At 39.9% G+C, this 20,110-nt stretch overlaps 1 protein-coding gene across 1 annotated transcript in view; it reads right to left on the bottom strand.

The window, feature by feature from the left end:
* Positions 1-1,185: 1,185 nt before the first annotated feature.
* The window catches only part of TXNRD3 (thioredoxin reductase 3), an 85,211-nt gene continuing 66,286 nt past the window's right edge, over positions 1,186-20,110 (bottom strand). The window contains exons 15-17 of the mRNA XM_032842853.1: positions 3,969-4,064; positions 2,186-2,320; positions 1,186-1,977 (exon numbers count right to left, since the gene is read on the bottom strand). Of these exons, the coding sequence (XP_032698744.1) occupies positions 1,915-1,977; positions 2,186-2,320; positions 3,969-4,064 (294 nt within the window). The 3' untranslated portion in view covers positions 1,186-1,914. The remainder of the gene's footprint in view (positions 1,978-2,185; positions 2,321-3,968; positions 4,065-20,110) is intronic.

Genomic DNA, 20,110 nt, shown 5'->3' with positions numbered 1-20,110 from the left:
ATGGGGGAGCCAACTACGGACAGGTTTACATCTAAGCCCAATCTCCCCCTTGCAAAGGGAAGATAACTAGCCTTCCCAATAGCCTGCTACTTGGACAGTGGTTAAAATTCTTTGGGTGGATTACTTCCTTCCTCCTAAGAACATAGCCAAATTTCCTTGCTACTTCTTTCTGGGAAGCAGGGTATGTTTTTTGCTCATCCTCCCATTGGTGGTACAGTCCACTGGGGCCCCAGCTTTACACAAAGGCTTCCCATTTGAAACTTCACCTGGGCACACCTGGGCTTTAAGATTTTCTGCATTATGCTGAGTGCAAACAGAATCCACTCTCAGGCTTCCTGGTTTCATTTCATTTGGGGTCCTGCAAATGCTTGGTTGTTTCTATGTATGTGGTGCTCAGCAATATAGTAACAAAAAGGTTTTTTTAAATTATTTTATCTAGAATTATAGCTGAACCCTTCAAAAGCATCATTCAGAATCTCTCTAGATTGCTTTAAATCCTTGAAATCCTATTCACCCCTCATGGTTCAGTTCAAATACAGATGCTTTCATTAAACTCTGATCAATCAACTACCCTTCACCCCATATCCAGTGGAAGTTAATAGCGTCCTCCTGTTTTACCTGGCTGTCTCTAGCTGGGTGGTAGTAATTGCTACAACCAGCCTTACTTTTCATAGTTATATTTGTATGTTTCTCTCCCCAGTAAAAAGGCAACTCAATAACCAGATCCTCTGTCAGGTTGTTGGGTCCCCATCCCCACTCTAGCCCTGCTCCATTCCCTGTCTCTAGAGAGGGGAGCAAAGGCTCGACTAGGTGTTCAAAGGCTCTGCTGGTGTTCCCCAACTGCTGAATGGCTTCAGATCTTTCATTTGAAACCTATGGCTAGAAATCCTGACCACAGAACTATCCAATCCTACGACAGTGGGTTCATGGCTAATGTCCTGTTCAAGAGAGCACAGGCTGCCTTCCTGGCATTGGCCGCTCTGTGGTGCGCTTCTCAAGAAAACAACAGATTTTCCAGAAGAACCTTGGGTAGACCCCCACTTCAAGGGCCTTTTAGATGCTGACAGGTGTGCAGATTCAAAAAGAATCTCCCATCACTTGTCCATTTACTGAACTTGACATATCTATTCAATAGATATGGATTTGAATCATTTTAAAGTTTTAAATTAATTAGATCTCACATCATACAGTATTAAAAACTTTTTAATATTACTCTTAAGATCAACATAGAGAAGACATTCAAGCATGTCTGACATGAGACACTAATAAGAGAGGACTCCGAGGTGGTTGCCACAGGGAACCCAGAGAGGGTGAGGCACAAGGCGGGAGTCTGACGGTGTATGGTGTATACGGCTGACTCTCTACCCGGTGTACCCAACTTCCTGCTAAGGCACCCACGTGCCACAGCCAGCTACTTGAAGGCACTTCTGGGACACCACTCATCAGTGACCACACAGAATTCCAGGCCCACGTACTGGAGACTCGCCACTTTACAGTCAGTTTCCATACTGAGAAAACACTTTCAGAGAAACAATAAAGCATGGGAATAAAAATACCAGCAACCAGAAAAATTAACTTGGGTGAGTTGTGTGCTTGCAAGGTCCTTCAGAGGGAAGCTTGAGTCTGACATGGAAGAGCATCAGCCTTAGCTCACCTCACAATGGGTTCCGAGCTAAGCCGTCAAGGAGGCAGCCTATGTGCCTCTCCCAGCCAGCCAAGCCTGCTGAGCACAACGCCCGCTGCCGTCTTGCCTCCTCGTCCTTCTCATCTCTGTGCTGGGAAGAGAAGTCCAGCACTGTGCCCCACTCATTGGAGCAGGTGCCTGAGCACCAACTCACTTGACCCAGGGGCATTCTTGTTTTTGAGAGAAATGGGAATAGGACAAGGAAAACCATAACAGCAGCGGGCCTAGCCTCAGCAGCCTTTCTGCGTGATGTCTAGTCCTGATGACTTTGTAATTTCCAAGGTTGTAAACACCTGTTTGAAAGGAAGAAAACCAAGCACATTATATCTAGCCATCAGTATTTCAGTATTGCTTTAAGAAAACACATTTAGAGTATCACTTCTAGATTAACCTTTAAAATATACAAAGCAATCTAATAAAAATCTTTCTGACGATGGGCTTTACAACAGTTCTTCAAACCATACCAACTGAAATCAGTAAAAACCAACCCTATCTCCGTACCTCACCACATGTGGGATGAATTCCAATGGTGTCATCCAGTTGCTGCTTTGTGAGCCCACATTTCATTGCGGCCGCAAACCCTTGGGTGATCTCACCGGCATTCGGTCCGAGAACGTGGAATCCTATCACCCGATCCTTGAATAGGCGAACATAAGAAAGAGAAGCCCGGCAGGTTAATGATCGGAATAGGAATCTATTTATTGCAAGTTCGCAGTTAACATTTACGCAGCTACCACAGAAAAAGAACTCTTATGTTGAACTGAACAGAGAACATTATCATGAAACTGAACCACTGTAAGAATCTGCTAAATGAGCCAGCAAATGCACATCCAGAGTTAATTTGCACTCAAATTTACTAGAACAAGCAATTTACCCACCGCATGAAGGAGTTCATTAGTATGATGTAAATTTCCAAATTATGCTAAGATGGTGCTAAACAACAACATAACAAATCTGAATTAAAGTCCAACGCTGGAATAATTCTAGGGCTTGGATAAGTCAGGGTTTGGAAATGCTGTGGTTTCCAGCCCAGGAAGCATGTTGCCAGGCTCCTGACATAACTAGGAGCAGCCAGAGCGGGCCTTTCACCCAGGCCTGCACGAAGGGAGGGACAGGGCACAGGGGACGAGCAGACCCACCAAGACAGGGAGCAAGAGTCAAAGTCTGTCTCCAAGGACACAGTGCATTTTAGACCATCCAGTGTTTTTTCATCAGACTCCAGTCTCCATGTTGATGTTCACTGGTGAAAATGCTCAACAGGTAAGAGAGAGAAGGCAGAAGGGCAGAAGAGAGACCTCTGCTGCCCACATTCCAGAGAAAGAACAAAGAGCACACACGCGGCCTCATGCACACTTAGTGGTGGGCGCTCACAGGAGAGCTCCAGGAGCGACGTTTCTCAGGGGTCCGGCCCTCAGAGGCCACGGGAGCTGTGCATGAGAAGTGGGAGTTCTCGGGGCCCCAAGGAAGGCCCCTGAGCTGGAATGTCGGAGATGGGGGATCATGCGGCAAAGTGGGGGACAAGGGGGGCAGCCTGGAGAGACAAAGGACCTCTGATGAAAATCTCCACTTACAAATGAAAACAGAGGCAGTGTGTGAGGGCAGACCTCGTTCACACTTTCCACCATACAGCCACAGGAAGGGAGGAAGTCCTAAGGTGATACTCCAGAAATAGCAATTCTTCAAAAGGGGCGAACGAAGTCCCACTGCTTTCTACACTCAGGGTTCTTTACAAAACAAGTCGTGAGTAAGCTGTTCTTTCAACCCCGGTAATGCAGGCGTCCATTATTAATTTCATGCTCACCTCAAGAACGGGGGAGGCCGAGAGCCTCTGCCCACCGGCTCTCCACCCCACTAATTCTTCTTTCATGAAAGCCTTCATTAGGAATCAGTTAATTAACAGGTTTTCACTCCATGCGAGCATCTCTTTCTAAAGGCTTTGACACACATTTGGTCAATTTACAAAAGGCATACATGCACCCTACCTTTTATCAGTTGATGACCAAAACTTTTACAGACCATCTGGCTCTAAACAGCTAAGTTAGATAGCTCTGGGAAGAGACATTTTTCAATGACTTTTTTTTTTTTTAAATGGTATTAGTTAGCCTCCCTTACCGTCTGTCATGTGTTCAACGTCCACAAACACAAACACATATACTGGGTAGCAATTTGAAGGATTCCTGCCTTACCATGAAAGCAGTCTTGAAAGAGATCATTCAAATCCAAATACTAGATTAAAAGAGAAGTTTAAAATGACAGCTTTTTAGCGTCCAATCGTATTACGTACGTTGTCGAATTTATTGCAAATTATCTTTGCATAACAAGTATTGTTGTCTCTGCCGGCCACTGTCCATTCAAGAGGCCAGAAAAAAGTATGGTACACCTGCAAGACAAGGGAGAAATAGGCCAAGATCAATGTCTGTGAAAAACACTCCCTCATATGCTCTTTAATTATACAAAGATAATCATCTCTAGAACAGCTTTCACCAATTTGAAGTTTTATGATCTTGACTTGGGTGTGTGATGGCAGCATCTGGACCACTGTCCTAAAATACCAGCTGTACAAGTGTGTGGACTTTTTTTATTTTTTATTTTTTTGCTCTGCTGTCAATCCAAAAAAATCTCCCAATTAATTCCATTCCATTTTCAACCCTTTCTAGGGTGCTACTGTCCAGGGCAATGCAGTAGGCCCTCTGGCACCCGAGAAGGTAAATAAAGACTGAGATTCTGCTTAAATGAATTGACACCCTGCCTACAAGTTTCACAGTCACACCACATCTAGGGAAAAGCAGAAGAAATAAAATAGTGCCAGTCATTCACAGACATTAAGAACACTACCTCTGCTACTTGTAAGCCCTCCCCCCAGTGCTCTCTCAATCTGGCCTGGTCAGCTGGGAACCAGGACAAAGTTCAACACGTCCTCCACTCGTGGGGGCTATACTGCCCCAGCCTGTTCATCCTAATCGCTCCACAAAGAAGGCAGTCGATTAATGTCTGCTGACAGGGTAAGAAATGAATTCCGAACTAAAATCCACAGTGGAAGGATTTAAATACTGGTGCTTTGTTCTTTAATAGGATTCTGTATTTTGTATTTTGAATTATGTCTTTATTGTTTTTATAAAAACGATCCAAGGTTATCATAAGAATAAGGCAGTGAAGAAATTCACAAAGAAAGTAAAAACCAAAAACAAAACTAAACAAAAAATCCCCACCATCCAGAAATAAATATTTTAAATGTTAGGGAAGCATCAATTGTTGGTGCATAGCTAATAAAAATGAAATTTTTATTTAAAAGCTATCATAGCTGTTATGCTGAAAATAAAAAAAATAATAAAATCTATCATAGAACACAGTTACTTGTAATAAAACTTGTACTTAACAGAAAAGCAACAAACTTTTCACATATTTTAAGACGAACTTATCAATCTCTCTGGCTATTAGGAATAGAAGATAAATGCTTCTTTACATCAAGACAGTACTTCCTAAAATACAGCTTAAGAAAAGAGATGGTGAAAGCTCTGGGGTTTTAAACAAGATTTTCCCCACAGCAAGCTTGTTCCTGGCTTGTCCCATGCCACTCTGCTCACACGTTTCAATTCCTTTTCCTTCTTTCTCCCATTTGTGCTCTGTGTGTGATGTTCCTTTTAGTATTTGGAAGATTTTATTTTATTTAAATCCTTGGTCCTCCTTGTTCAAAGTGGATGTGAAGTGTGGATCCAAGTTTACTTGCTTCTTGAATGGCCATCCACTTATTCCAATGCCTTTAAATGAATGTCTCTTCCCACTGATTAAAATACAATCTCTATCATGTATGAATTCTTCTAAGCATTTGAACCCATTTCCAGGTTTCATATTCTGTTCCACCCGTCTTTCCATCCACCTATATGCCACTATGGTACAATTTTAATTATTACAGCTATATGATAAATTTTAATATCCAGTAGGGATCATCTCCCCATTGCTCTCATTCAGAATCTGTTATTGTCTCTTTTTTAATTTATCAAATTATGCACAATTATTAGACGTAATTTTCGAAGCTCTATTATGAAAACAACATCTGTCTCCCATGTCCATTTCAATCAACTGGAGGCAACTGCTTTCACTTTTGTTTTTTAAAGAGTATGTTTTCCAACTGCTGGATCTGCAGATCAGTGCTGCAGTTGTATCTCCCTAGTTCAGAAATGATTTTATTTTGTTGGTCTCATTTTTTTTTAAAGATTTATTTATTTATTTATTTATTTATTTGACAGAGAGAAATCACAAGGAGGCAGAGAGGCAGGCAGAGAGAGAGGAGGAAGCAGGCTCCCTGCTGAGCAGAGAGCCCGATGCGGGGCTGGATCCCAGGACCCTGGGATCATGACCGGAGCCGAAGGCAGAGGCTTTAACCCACTGAGCCACCCAGGCGCCCCTGTTGGTCTCATTTTATTCTTCAGTTCTTTACAATTTGAGTCTGTTTCTTAACTAAAATGCAGATTTCAGACACTAAGCTATTTCCACTTTTCTCCTCTTCTGTCAGCTTAATTAAGTATCATAGTGAGCACTCTTCCTCCTTCTAGAACTACATACGTTGTAAATGAGTTGTGGGCAAAAGAAAATGCCCATGGGTTGGCTAAAGTTAGCACCTCTGGATCAATGGTTCACAATCTTGGCTGGTCATTAGAATCCTAGGGTGGGGTGGACACATGCCCAACCTGCTAAATTAGCATTTCTGGGGAAGGGGCCAGGCACTGAAATCAGCATCTCTAGGTTGCTTTCACCTCTTTATTTACCTCCATGTTTCTAAATAACATACTTATGTTGCTACTTCTTGAGTTTTCCATTTTAGGCTTTATTGACTTGCCTCTACCAGCGAGGAGGATTTAACTCCCTTTCTTCCTCAGTCCCTACCACCCATTCACTGGACACCCTTCCTGACCCACTCATCTTCCCAATTACAGATATTTTCTCAGCTAAATCAATTATCAGTGTTTGCTTTACTAAGTCAAGCTATTCACAGACAATTGGATATTCACATACAAAGGAATGAAGCTGGACCCCTACCTCACATCATAGGCAAAAATTAACTCAAAATGGATTAAAGATATAGATGTAGAAGCTAAAAGCTTTGATAAAACTCTTAGAAGGAAACACAAGCATAAATCTTCACGACTTTAGACTGGGCAACAGTTTATTCAATGTGATGTCAAAAACACAACAGAAAAAAAGATAAAGTGGATTTCATCAAAATGAAAGACTTCTGAGCTTCAGAGGAAGCCATCAAAGGAATCAAAAGACAACCTGCCAAATGGATGAGAGGTTTTATAAATCATCTCTCTGGTAGGAGACTTGGAAGTAGAACATACGAAGAACTCTTAGAACTCAATAAAGCAACAACCCAGTTTTTAAAAAGGGCCAAGGATGTAAATAGACATATGAACAAAAAGAGATATACACCTAGCCAATAAGGCCATGAAAAGACTCCCAATATCATTAGTAATCAAGGAAATGCAAATGGAAACTGTAAAGAGACACCACTAGACTGGTGTATTAGTTTCCCATCACTGCCCCAACAAATCACCAAGACTTGGTGGCTTAAAACAAAAGGAGTTAATATTTTTATAATTCTGAAGGCCAGAAATCTGAAATCAAGGTGTCCACACAGCCAGGGTCCTCCCAAAGGCTCCAAAAGGAGTATTTCTTTCCTCTTTTAGCTTCTGGTGTCCCCAGATGTTCCTTGTCTTTGGCTGCATAACTCCAATCTCTGCTTTTGTTTTCACATGGCCTTCTCCTCTTCTATCTTATAAGGATACCTGTTCTTGGGCACATGGCCAGAAGATCCAGGACAATCTCATCTCAAGATTCTTAACTTAATTGTACCTGCAAAGACCCTTTTTCCAAACAAGGTCACATTCACAGGTTCCAGGGGCTAGGCTGTGGACATATCTTTTGGGGAGTCACCACTCAACCCACTACAGATAGCTATAATAAAAAAAGACAATAACAAGTGTTAGCTAAGATGTGGAGAAACTGGAACCCTCCTACATTGTTGCTGAGAATGTAAAATGGTACAGCTTGGAAAACAGTTGGCCAGTTCCTCAAAAAGTTCAACACAGAGTTACCTGTGACTCAGTAATTTTACTCATAGGTATAGATTCAAGAAAACAGATAGCACTGTGTACACAAAAACTTGTACAGGAATGCTCAGAGTAGCTTTACTCATGATGGCCAAAAAGGGGAAACAATCTACTTGTCTGTCAACTGATGAATGGATAAATAAAACATGTATTCTCCATATAATGGATTATTATCCAGCAATCAAAAGAAATGAAGGACTTGCACATGCCACGACAAGGATGAATCTGGAAAACTAGCTGACGCTAAGAGAAAGAAGCCTGTCACAAAAGACCACATACAAAATGAGGCCACTTACAGGAAATGCCCCACAACAGGCAGATCTACAGAGGCAGAAATTAGATTAGTGATTGCCTGGAGCCAAGGGTAAGGGGATAGAGGAACACAGGGAGAGATTGCTAACAGGTATCAGGTTTCTTTCTGGTACTGCACATACAAATCTGTGAAGATACTAAGATTCACTAAATTGCACACTGTAAGTGGTTAACTATATGGTATATGTCTTCTATCTCAGTAAAGCTATTTTTTAAATTAAGCTATTTACATCTGAGTCACATAGTAAACTATGGTTATTTTACTCTCATGAACTTTTAATTTTCTATGGAATTAAAGAGTATCTTGTTTTGCATTAGACTTAATTTTCCCTCTACCAACCAGGATTTATCCTGAGTCTTAACAATACTGTATTCTAATCCATGAAGAGGCAATGTCTTTCCAATTAATTAGGTCTCCCTTTATTTCTTTTAACAGTGTTTCAAAGTTTTCAGTGTACAAGTCTTTTGCCATCTGGGTTAAATTTATTCCTAAGATATCTTCTTAATCCTACTGTAATTATTTTTAAATTTCCTTTTTGGAGAGCTCATTGCAAGTACATAGAAATACAACTGATTTCTTTGTGTGTTTTCATGCCATGAAACTTTGCTAAATTCTTTTAGTTCTATTATGGGCTGAATTATGTCACAGCCTCAACATAAATTTGTACTTTGAAATCCTAACTCCTAATAGTCCAGAATGTTACCATATTTGGATAGGATCTTTAAAGAGGTAAAGTGAGGTCATTAGGGTGGCCCTAATCCAATATGACTGTGTCCTTACAAGAAAAAGAAATTAGGACACACACTCAGAGGGAAGATGATGCGTATACAAAGAGAAAAGACAGCCATCTACAAACAAAGGAGGGGGGCCTGGAATATCCTTCTGTCATGGCCCACGGAAAGAATATGCTGACACCTTCGGCTTAGATTTCTAGCCTCCAGAACTGAGAAAACAAAAATGTCTTTCACGTGAATAGACACTTTTCCAAAGAAGACATCCAGGTGGCTAACAGACATGTGAAAAGGTGCTCAACATCACTGGGAATCAGGGAAATCCAAATCAAAACCACAGTGAGATACCACATCACACAAGTCAGAATGGTTAAAATTAACAACTCAGGAAACAACAGATGTTAGTGAGGATGAGAAAGGGGGAACCCTTTTTGCATTGTTGGTAAGAACACAAACTGGTGCAGCCCCTCTGGAAAACAGTATGGAAGCTCCTCAAAAAGTTAAAAATAAGCCACCCTATGACCCAGCAATTGCACTGCTACATACTTATCCAAAGGACACAAAAACATTGATTTGAAGGGGCACCTACACCTCAATGTTTATAGCAGCAACGTCCACAATAGCCAAACTATGGAAAGAGCCAAGATGTCCATGGACAAATGAATGGATAAAGAAGATGTGGTAGACAAAAACAGACACATAAATCAATGGAACAGAGTAGAGAACCCAGAAATGGGCCCTCAACTCTATGGTCAACTAACTTTCAACAAAGCAGGAAAGAATATCCAATGGGAAAAAAAAGACAGTCTCTTCAACAAATGGTGTTGGAAAAACTGGACAGCCACATGTAGAAAAATGAAACTGGACCATTCTGTTACACCATACACAAAGATAAACTCAAAATGGATGAAAGACCTAAATGTGAGACAGGAATCTATCAAAATCCCAGAGAACACTGGCAGCAACCTCCTTGATCTTGGCCGCAGTGACTTTCATTTATGATTTTAACCATCTGAGTCTTCTTTTTTCCTAGTCAATCCAGCTAAAAGTTTATTTCTGTTGGCCTTTTTAAAAAGTTTTCCTTTGTTACTGATATATAGTTTCATTCCAGTGTGATCAGAAAGATACTTCATATGATTTCAATCTTAAAATTTACTAAGACTTGTCTGGTGCTCTAACATATGATTTATCCCAGAGAATGTTCCATTTGCACTTGAGAAGAATGTGTATTCTGCTGTTGTTGGGTGGGGTGTCCTAATGTACATTAGATCTAATTGGTTTATAGGTGCTCAAGTACCCCACTTTCGTATCCTGTCTGCTTGTTTTAGCCATTATTGAAGGAAGAGTATTTTAAAGTCTCTAGCTATTACTGCAGAAGTATCTATTTATCTTTCTGTCAGTTTTGCCTCATATATTTTTAGGCTGTATATGTTTACAACTGTTACATATTTTTGCTGTATTGAATTTTTAAATCAATATATAACATCCTTTTTTCTCTGTTGTAACTTTTTAAACTTAAATTCTATTTGTCTGAAAATAATAATAAAGCTCTTTTTGTTGTTATTTGCAAAGATCCTTTTCTATTCTTTAGCTTTCAATCTGCATCTTTATATCTACAGTGAGTCTCTTTAAAGAACATACAGATAGATTCTGTTTTTAAGTGAAATGTGACAAACTGTCTTTTTAAAATTATTTTTACCAACATATAATGTATTATCAGCCCCAGGGGTACAGGTCTGTAAATCATCAGGCTTATACATTTCATAGTACTCACCATAGCACATACCTTCCCCAGTGTCCATAACCCAACCACTTCTCCCTACTGCCCCATCCCCCAGCACAAATTGTCTTTTGATAGCAGACTTTAATCCATTTACTTGTCACAGGATTACTGATAAATGAGAACTTACTTTTGCATTTATCTATTTATTTGCTGGAGGTCTTACAGTTTTCTTACTTCTTAATTCCTTTATTCCCAACTTTTTTTGTATTTAGTTTATGTTTTCTAGTGCATCATTCTGAGTGGCTTATTCTTCTTTTTTGTATATTTAAAAAAATATCATTGTGGTTACCTTGGGAACTACAATTAACACCTTACACTTATAATGATCTTGTTGGAATAATACAATTTAAGGTTTCAACAGCATGGAAACACTGTGCTTCCAAAAATATATCTCTATCCCCTCCTTTTATATTCTTATTGTCACAGGTCACATTTTATACCATACATACTCATTAACTTGGATTTATAATATTTAATACAGTTCCCTTTTGAATCAGATAGCCAAAAAAAGAATAGTTACAAACCAAACCAAAACTGCAATAACACAGATCATTATATATACCTAAGAAGTTATCCTTATTAGTGTCGACTTTTCCTATAGCTTCCTGTTACTATCTGGTGTCCTTTCATTTCTGTCTGAAGGAGTCTCTTCACCATTTCTTTGGGGCAGGTCTACTAGTAATGAATTCACTCAGTGTTTGTTTTTCTGGAAATGTCTTATTATCCTTTGCCAGATACAAAATTCTTGGATGATAGTTTTCTTTCTGAAGTTCAACTACATCGCCCCACTGTCTTCTGGCCTCCACTGGTTCTAATGAAAATCCAGTCATTTACCTTATTAAAGATCTTTTCATATGATGTGTTGCTTCCTTCTTGCTATTTTTAAAACTAGCTCTTTCCTTGGGATTTTAACAATGTGACAGGACTGCATGTCAGTGTGCATCTCTGAGTTTACCCTGCTTGGTTGTCCTTCAGATGCTTGGATGTGCACGTTTATGTATTTCAAGTTTTGACCATTACTTCCTCATTCTTTTTTTTTTTCCCCCTCTTATTTTCTCCCTTCTCCTTCTGGGGCTTTCTTTTTGAAGATTTATTTATTTTAGACTGAGAGAGCGACTGAGCAGGGGAGGGGCAGAGGGAAAGATTCTTTCAAGTAGACCCCTCACTGAGTGTGGAGCTGGACACTGGGCTCGATCCCACGACCCACAAGATCATGAACTAAGCCAAAAAGAAGAGGCTGATACTCAACCCACTGAGCCACCCAGGCACCCCCTTCTGAGACTCTTTTAATGCATGTGTTGGTGTGCCTCAAAGTATCCCACTCGTCTCTCAGAATTTCTTCCTTTTTCTCCATTCACTGATGCTTTCTTCTGCATACTCATGTATGCTGATGAACTTCTAGTGAATACTTCAATTCAGTTATTGTACTTTTCATTCTAGGATTTCTGTCTGGTTCCTTTTCATAATTTCTATCTCTTTAATGATATTTTGTTCAGACATCATTTTCCTGACTTCCTTTAGTTATTTGCCCACAGTTTCCTTTAGCTCACTGAATATACTTAACATTGATTTAACAGGAAATTTAATGTCTTTGACTAATAATTCCAAAGTCTGGCCTTCTCCTGGAATGGTTTCTGTCAAATTCTTTTTCCTGTGAATAGGTCATACTTTCCTGTTTCTTTGTATGTTGTTATGAGTTGAACTGTGTCCTCCCAAAATTCACATCTTGAAGTCCTAGCCCACAGTATCTTAATATGTGATCTTATTTAGAAATAGGGTCATTGTAAGTGTAATTAGTTAAGATGAAGTTACTCTAGAGTAGGGTGGTTCTCGTAATCTAATGTGAGTGTTGTCTTCCTTAAAAGGGAAAAATTTGGATACTCATATACACGCCAAAAGGGAATCCCAAGTGAAGATAAGGTAAGATCTACAAGCCAAGGAATGACAAAGATTGCCAGTAAAACACCAAAAACTAGGAGAAAGGGATGGAATAGATTCTCCTTCACAGAAATTAAATGGAAACAACCCTGTCAACTACCTTGGTGTTGGACTTCCAACAGAATTCTGTGGTTTAAGTCCCCAGTTTGTGGTACTTTGTTATGGTAAACTTAGTAAACTAATAGATATGCTCCGTTGCTTGTTTGTTTGTTTGTTTCTTCCCTTGAGCCTGGACATTCTGAGTATTATAACATGGTAACCCTGGAAATTACATATTTCCACACCTCAGAGAGTGCTGGTTTTTTGTTTGTTGAGAGCTGGAATCATCCATGTAGGACTTTTCCAAACTGTGTGTTCACTGCTGTGGTTTCTGTTCTATTGTCTCTGAGGTCAGCCAGGGACCTGACAAAGATGTCCTTAAAGGTCTGACTCCCAAAATGGGGGGAGAAGGGAGTGCTCTCTCTTAAAGTCCCACCACAGCAGGGAAGCCACTTCAGTTTGTGGAGGTTGGTGCCAACTCTTCAGCAATCAGAAGCAGGGATGGGCAGTCAAAACACTGCCCTGATTTATGGAGCACTAGGTCCTTACTACCCACTCTGGCCCCAGAAAGCCACACCAGGAGTAGAGGCCATCAGCCTTGCAAAATAGCCACCACAGTGCTGGATTTGTGCAACACTGGCCATTACCACAACAGAAAAATCCACCAGAGTCTCCTAGCTTCCTCTTCAAGCTCTCCTGAAAGTACTCAACTAGAGTTGAGGGTTCCAGAACTGCTTCAAACACTTCCTGCCAGTTCAGTTGTTGCCTCAGTGAAGGGATAGATTTCTGGAGCTTCCATGTCACCATTTTCCATAATAGCACTCCTATTCATCCATCTTAACTGTTGAGTAACATTCCCTGGTATGGATGCACGGCCTCTTGTTTAGCCATTCAGTTGCCAAAGGACATTTTGGTTTTCCCAATTTGGAGCTATTATGAATACAGCTGCTATAAACATTCATGTACACACAGAATGAACATGAGTCTTCATTTCTCTAGGATAAATGCCCATCCGATAGGTTTTTAATTTCTGCTATCATATTTTGCCTTTCCACCAGGTATCTGTTGGTTCTCTAAATGTTACTTCAGAAGGTATGTCCTACTTTCTGTTCATGAGTGTAATACATTATTTCTGTGCATATGTACATAGTCTGCTTCTTCCAAGTCTGATAACCTTTGATTGTCTGCTCATATTAAATGTTGGGGATTATAAAGAAGTATGATATTGGAGGTGATGAAACTGTTCTTTCTCTTGATTCTGATGGTGGTGTCACAACTATTAGTCTGAACTCATAAAACTGTACACACACACACACAAAATCTTCATCTTGCTCTAAGTAAATTATGCTTCAAAGTATTTCTTTTTTCAAAGTTGAAAGCTGTGAGCTCATTTTTGTAGCTTATTGAATTTGAATTTCACTGTCCAATTATCTAACTGGAAAGTTTATTTGGGGACCCTTATTCAGTATCATTAGGTGTTTCTCTAAGGACTTGTCAGAGTCCCCTGAGAAATCAGACTCTACCAACCTCTGGCCAGAGAAGGGTAAAGGGCTGGTTGCCAGAGTTCTGGGAGCTCAGTGGAAGAAGAGTGAGATTCGGTATGAATTTGCTCACTTCAGTATTGTGCTGGCTCCTGCCTTCACTGGATCTCAGTGCTCCCTAGTTAAGAGGCTTTGGTTTTAACCATCTCCAGAAAATTACCTTCCAGATATCTGCCACTGTGTGGAAAGTGCTCTGTAGAGTGTCCGGAGGTGACAGTCTCACTGTTTCTTAAATGGGTTTTTGGTTTGCTTCATGTCAGTGGACCCCCTACATTCCTACCAGACATACATGGTGTCACTTCTATACCACTTCTGTACCACTTTGATTTTCCACAGCAGGGTATGAATTATTTTTATGTTGGATCATCCTTGTCTACCCATGTCTATCACCTTTTCTTTCTTTCTTTCTTTCTTTCTTTCTTTCTTTCTTTCTTTCCTTTTTTTTTTTTTTTTTGAGAAAGAGAGAGAGAAGGGGTGGGGCAGAGGGAGAGGAAGAGAGAGAATCTTAGGCAGGCTCCACACTGGGCATGATCAATGAGCTAAGCCTGAACTCATGACCTGAGCCAAAATCAAGAGTTGGATGCTTAACTGATGGGGCCACCCAGGCACCCCTATCATCTTTAACTCAACCTTTCCTATATCATTAACTTTATTCTCAGTCATCTGTTTCTTTCGATTCCAATGCATTTGGTAGTTCAGTGACAGAGTGCCTTTGATTCTCAAATGTGACCTTAACAATCAATGCAGGCATTACTCCCCTGCTTCCTCCTTCCATATAACAGGTATTCACTAGGAAGAGAGGCTGGGATTTTTTGCCCAGGAGAAATCCTGATGTCTCTTTCTTTCTCATCTGTCTCTTCTCCTAAGGGCAGTATCAGGTATGTAATCATGGCACTTGGGGAAGAATGCATGGTTTCTTTTTATCGGTCTCTTTTGGGTAACATTTCCCCTAGTGTTGGCAGTCATGTTTACCCTGGACTTTTTCGTATCATAGTAATAAGCAAAGGAAACTAGAAGCCCAGAGATTGTGCCATAGGAAGGAACACGGTGGGTTTCTAGAACAAACAGTAGACCAGTGTAACTGGATCATTATAAGCAGGACAGAGGGCAGCCTGAATGGCTTGATTACACAATGCCTCTTCTCGCAAACAGTGAGTTCAGATTGTATTCTTTGAGCACTGGGAAATCATTAAAAAGCTTTCTCCTGGGAAATGGCATAAACTGATTTGTATTTTTAAAAGATCCTCTGGCAGGGGCGCCTGGGTGGCTCAGTAGGTTAAAGCCTCTGCCTTCAGCTCAGGTCATGACCTCAGGGTACTGGGATCGAGCCCTGCATCAGGCTCTCTGCTCAGCGGGGAGCCTGCTTCCCTTTCTCTCTGCCTGCCTCTCTGCCTACTTGTGATCTCTCTCTCTCTGTCAAATAAAGAAATAAAATTTAAAAAAAAATAAAGCTCCTCTGGCAGAGGAGAGGTAAGATGGCGGAGGAGTAGCAGACTGAAATGACATCAGGTCGCAGGAGTTCAGCTAGATAGTTTGATATCAAACCATTCAGAACACCTACAAACTCAACAGGAGATTGAAGAGAAGAAGAGCAGCAATTCTAGGAACAGAAAATCGACCACTTTCTGAAAGGTAGGAGGTACGGAGCAGTGAACCCAAAGTGGGGTAGAGCCCTCACAGGGACAGTGTGGTCTCAGGATCTGTGGAGTCACTGAAAGATCGGAAGTGTCTGAGTGTGGCAGAGTTCCCAGATATCAGAACGGGGAAGCCAATTGTAGAGACGGAGCTGAGGAGTGAGTGCTCAGCTCAGGGTTACCTTAAACTGATCCGCAACACTGTCGTGCCACTGCTTTTTGAGCTGGGACACCACAAATGGCAGATCCAGTAGACCTACCTTCCTCCTCTGGAGGCAGGAGTCTGCTGGGTTTGGAAACTCCAAATGGGGCTGTGTTCCAGAGACAGAAACGCTCAGTCCCAGGCCAGGTGAGCCCAGAGCAGGGCCAGAGACCAGGGAGACGGGAGTGATTGATCCCTTTTCTCTAAAGGCGCACTGAGGAGTGGGTCGCCGAAATCTCAGTTCCTCCGGCCTGGAGATTGGGAGACCACTGTTATCATTCCCATCCTCCGGAGCTCTACGGAAAGCGTTCAGGGAGCAAAAGCTTCCAAGCACAAACTCGAGCAGATTTCTTACCCTGACTCCTGTCAAGGGTGGTGCTATTCCACCTCAGGCAAAGACATTTGAGAATCACTACAACAGGCCCCTCCCCAAGAAGATCAGCAAGAACATCAAGCCAAGACCAAACTCACCAACCAAGGAGAATAGCGGAACTACAGAGCTAGGGGAAAGCAATGCATGGAATTCCTGGCTTTCTCCCCATGATCCTTTAGTCTTGCAAAGTTAAATTTTTTTAATTTATTTTTTTCTTTTTTCTAATTTTTTAAACTTTTCCTCTTTCCACTTTTAATGTTTTCTGACTAGTTTATCTTAACAATACCTTTCTAAAAAAGAATATATTTTTAGACCTTCATTATTATAGTCATATTTTATCCTCCATTGTATTTAACCTTATTTTTGATATACATATGTGTTTTTTTCCTAAAAAATTTCGGATACAATTTATGCTAACAGATCAAAATATACACTAAATCTAGCACAGGGCTTTGGTCTAGTCTTCAGCCTGAGGACATTCTCTCCCCACCACCTTTTTTTCCTTCTTTCTTTTTCTGACCAACTTATGTTATCAATTCCTTTTTTAGAATTGTTTTTAAATTTTCATCTTTACAGTCATATTCCATCCCTTCATTGTATTTACCCTTATTTTTGTATATATATACATTTCTCATTCTTTAAAATTTTGGGAGGTAATTTCTTCTAAGAGACCAAAATACACTCAAAATCAAGTGGGTGGTTCTCTTCTATTCATCAGTCTATTATATTATATATATAATATAATATAATTATACATTAATTATATTTATTATATATATTTATATATAATATAATATAATTATATATTAATTATATTTATTATATATATTTATATATATTATATATATAAATTATATATATGATGGAAAATAAAGAAGCTGAACAAAAGAGAAACAACTACTGGACCATGAAGTGAGAATTAGAGAGATAAGTGATACCATAAGACAAAACAATATTAGAATAATTGGGATCCCAGAAGAAGAAGAAAGAAAGAGAGGGGCAGAAGACATATTGGAGCATTATTATAGTAGAGAATTTCCATAATATGGCAAAGGGAACAAGCATCAAAATCAAGGAGGCACAGAGGATACCCCTCAAAAACAATAAAAAAAAGTCCACACCCCATCATCTAATACTAAAACTTATTAGTCTTAGTGACAAAGAGAAAATCCTGAAAGTAGCTCGGGATGAGAAGTCTGAAATATACAATGGTAGAAATATTAGATTGGCAGCAGAGTTACCCACAGAGACCTGGCAGGCCAGAAAGAACTGGCATGATATATTCAGAGCACTAAATGAGAAAAATATGCAGCCCAGAATACTATATCCAGCTAGGCTATCACTGAAAATAGAAGGAGAGATAAAAAGCTTCCAGGACAAACAAAAATTTTAAAAATTTGCAAACACCAAAACAGCCCTACAGTAAATATTGAAAGGGGTCCTCTAAGCAAAGAGAGAGCCTAAAAGTAGTAGACCAGAAAGGAACAGAGACAATATACAGTAACAGTCACCTTACAGGCAATACAATGGCACTAAATTCATATCTTTCAGTAGTTACCCTGAATGTAAATGGGTTAAATGCCCCAATCAAAAGACCCAGGGTATCAGAATGGATAAAAAAACAAGACCCATCGATATGCTATCTACAAGAAACTCACTTTAGACCCAAAGAAATCCCCAGATTTAAAGTGAGGGGGTAGAAAACAATTTTCCTTGCTAATGGACATCAAAAGAAAGCTGGGGTGGCAATCCTTATATCAGATCAATTAGATTTTAAGCCAAAGACTATAATAAAAGATGAGGAAGGACACTGTATCATACTCAAAGGGTCTGTCCAACAAGAAGATCTAAAAATTTAAATATCTATGCCCCTAACATAGGAGCAGCCAACTGTATAAACCAATTAATAACAAAATCAAAGAAACACATCGACAATAATACAATAATAGTAGGGAACTTTAACACCCCCTCACTGAAATGGACAGATCATCCAAGCAAAAGATCAACAAGGAAATAAAGGCCTTAAATGACACACTGGACCAGATGGACATCACAGATATATTCAGAACATTCCATCCCAAAGCAACAGAACATACCTTCTTCTCTAGTGCACATGGAACATTCTCCAGAATAGATCACATCCTGGGTCACAAATCAGGTCTCAACTGGTACCAAAAGGTTGGGACCATTCCCTGCATATTTTCAGACCACAATGCTCTAAAGCTAGAACTCAGTCATAAGAGGAAAGTTGGAAAGAACTCAAATACATGGAGGCTAAAGAGCATCCTACTAAAGAATGAATGGGTCAACCAGGAAATTAAAGAAGAATTGAAAAAAATCATGGAAACAAAAGATAATGAAAACACAACTGTTCAAAATCTGTGGGACACAGCAAAGGCAGTCCTGAGAGGAAAATATATAGCCATACAAGCCTTTCTCAAGAAACAAGAAAGGTCTCAGGTACACAACCTAACCCTACACCTAAAGGAGCTGGAGAAGGAACAGCAAAGAAAGCCTAAACCCAGCAAGAGAAGAGAAATCATAAAGATCAGAGCAGAAATCAATGAAATAGAAACCAAAAGAACAGTAGAACAAATCAATGAAACTAGGAGCTGGTTCTTTGAAAGAATGAATAAGATTGATAAACCCCTGGCCAGGCTTATCAAAATGAAAAGAGAAAGGACCCAAATAAATAAAATCATGAAGGAAAGAGGAGACATCACAACCAACACCAAAAAAATACAAATAATTATAAGAACATATTATGAGCAACTATACCCCAGCAAATCTGACAATCGGGAAGAAATGGATGCATTCCTAGAGATATATAAACTACCAAAACTGAACCAGGAAGAAATAGAAAACCTGAACAGACCCATAACCAGTAAGGAGACTGAAGCAGTCATCATACATCTCCCAACAAACAAGAGCCCAGGACCAGACGGCTTCCCAGCGGAATTCTACCAAACATTTAAAGAATTAATACCTATTCTCCTGAAACTGTTCAAAAAAGTAGAAATGGTGATGAAAAACTTCCAAACTCATTTTATGAGGCCAGCATTACCTTGATCCAAAACCAGACAAAGACCCCATCAAAAAAGAGAATTACAGACCAATATCCTTGATGAACACAGATGCAAAAATTCTCGCCAAAATACTAGCCAATAATATCCAACAGTACATTAAAAGGATTATTCACCATGACCAAGTGGGATTACACCAAGTGCAACTGGGCTGCAAGGTTGGTTCAACATCCTAAAATAAATCAATGTGATACACAATACATTAATAAAAGAAAGGACAAGAATATTATGATACTCTCAATAGATGCTGAAAAAGCATTTGACAAAGTACAGCATCCATTCTTGATCAAAACTCTTCAAAGTGTAGGGATAGAGGGTACATTCCTCAGTATCATCAAAGCCAGCTATGAAAAACCCACAGCAAATATCACTCTCAATGGGGAAAAACTGAGAGCTTTTCCGCTAAGATCAGGAACGCAGCAGGGATGTCCACCATCACCACTGCTATTCAACATAGTACTAGAAGTCCTAGCCTCAGCAATCAGACAACAAAAAGAAAGAAAAGGCATCCGAATTGGCAAAGAAGTCAAACTCTCACTCTTTGCAGGTGATATGATACTTTATGTGGAAAACCCAAAAGACTCCACTCCAAAACTGCTAGAACTCATACAGGAATTCAGTAAAATGTCAGGATATAAAATCAATGCACAGAAATCAGTTGCATTTCTCTACACCAACG

This window comes from Lontra canadensis, unplaced genomic scaffold (genome assembly GCF_010015895.1).
Source record: "Lontra canadensis isolate GAN:19392208 unplaced genomic scaffold, GSC_riverotter_1.0 scaffold133, whole genome shotgun sequence".
Classification (NCBI taxonomy): Eukaryota; Metazoa; Chordata; class Mammalia; order Carnivora; family Mustelidae; genus Lontra; species Lontra canadensis.
The sequence above is the reverse complement of the archived record's forward strand: the minus strand, read 5'-3'. Positions and strand labels throughout refer to the sequence as shown.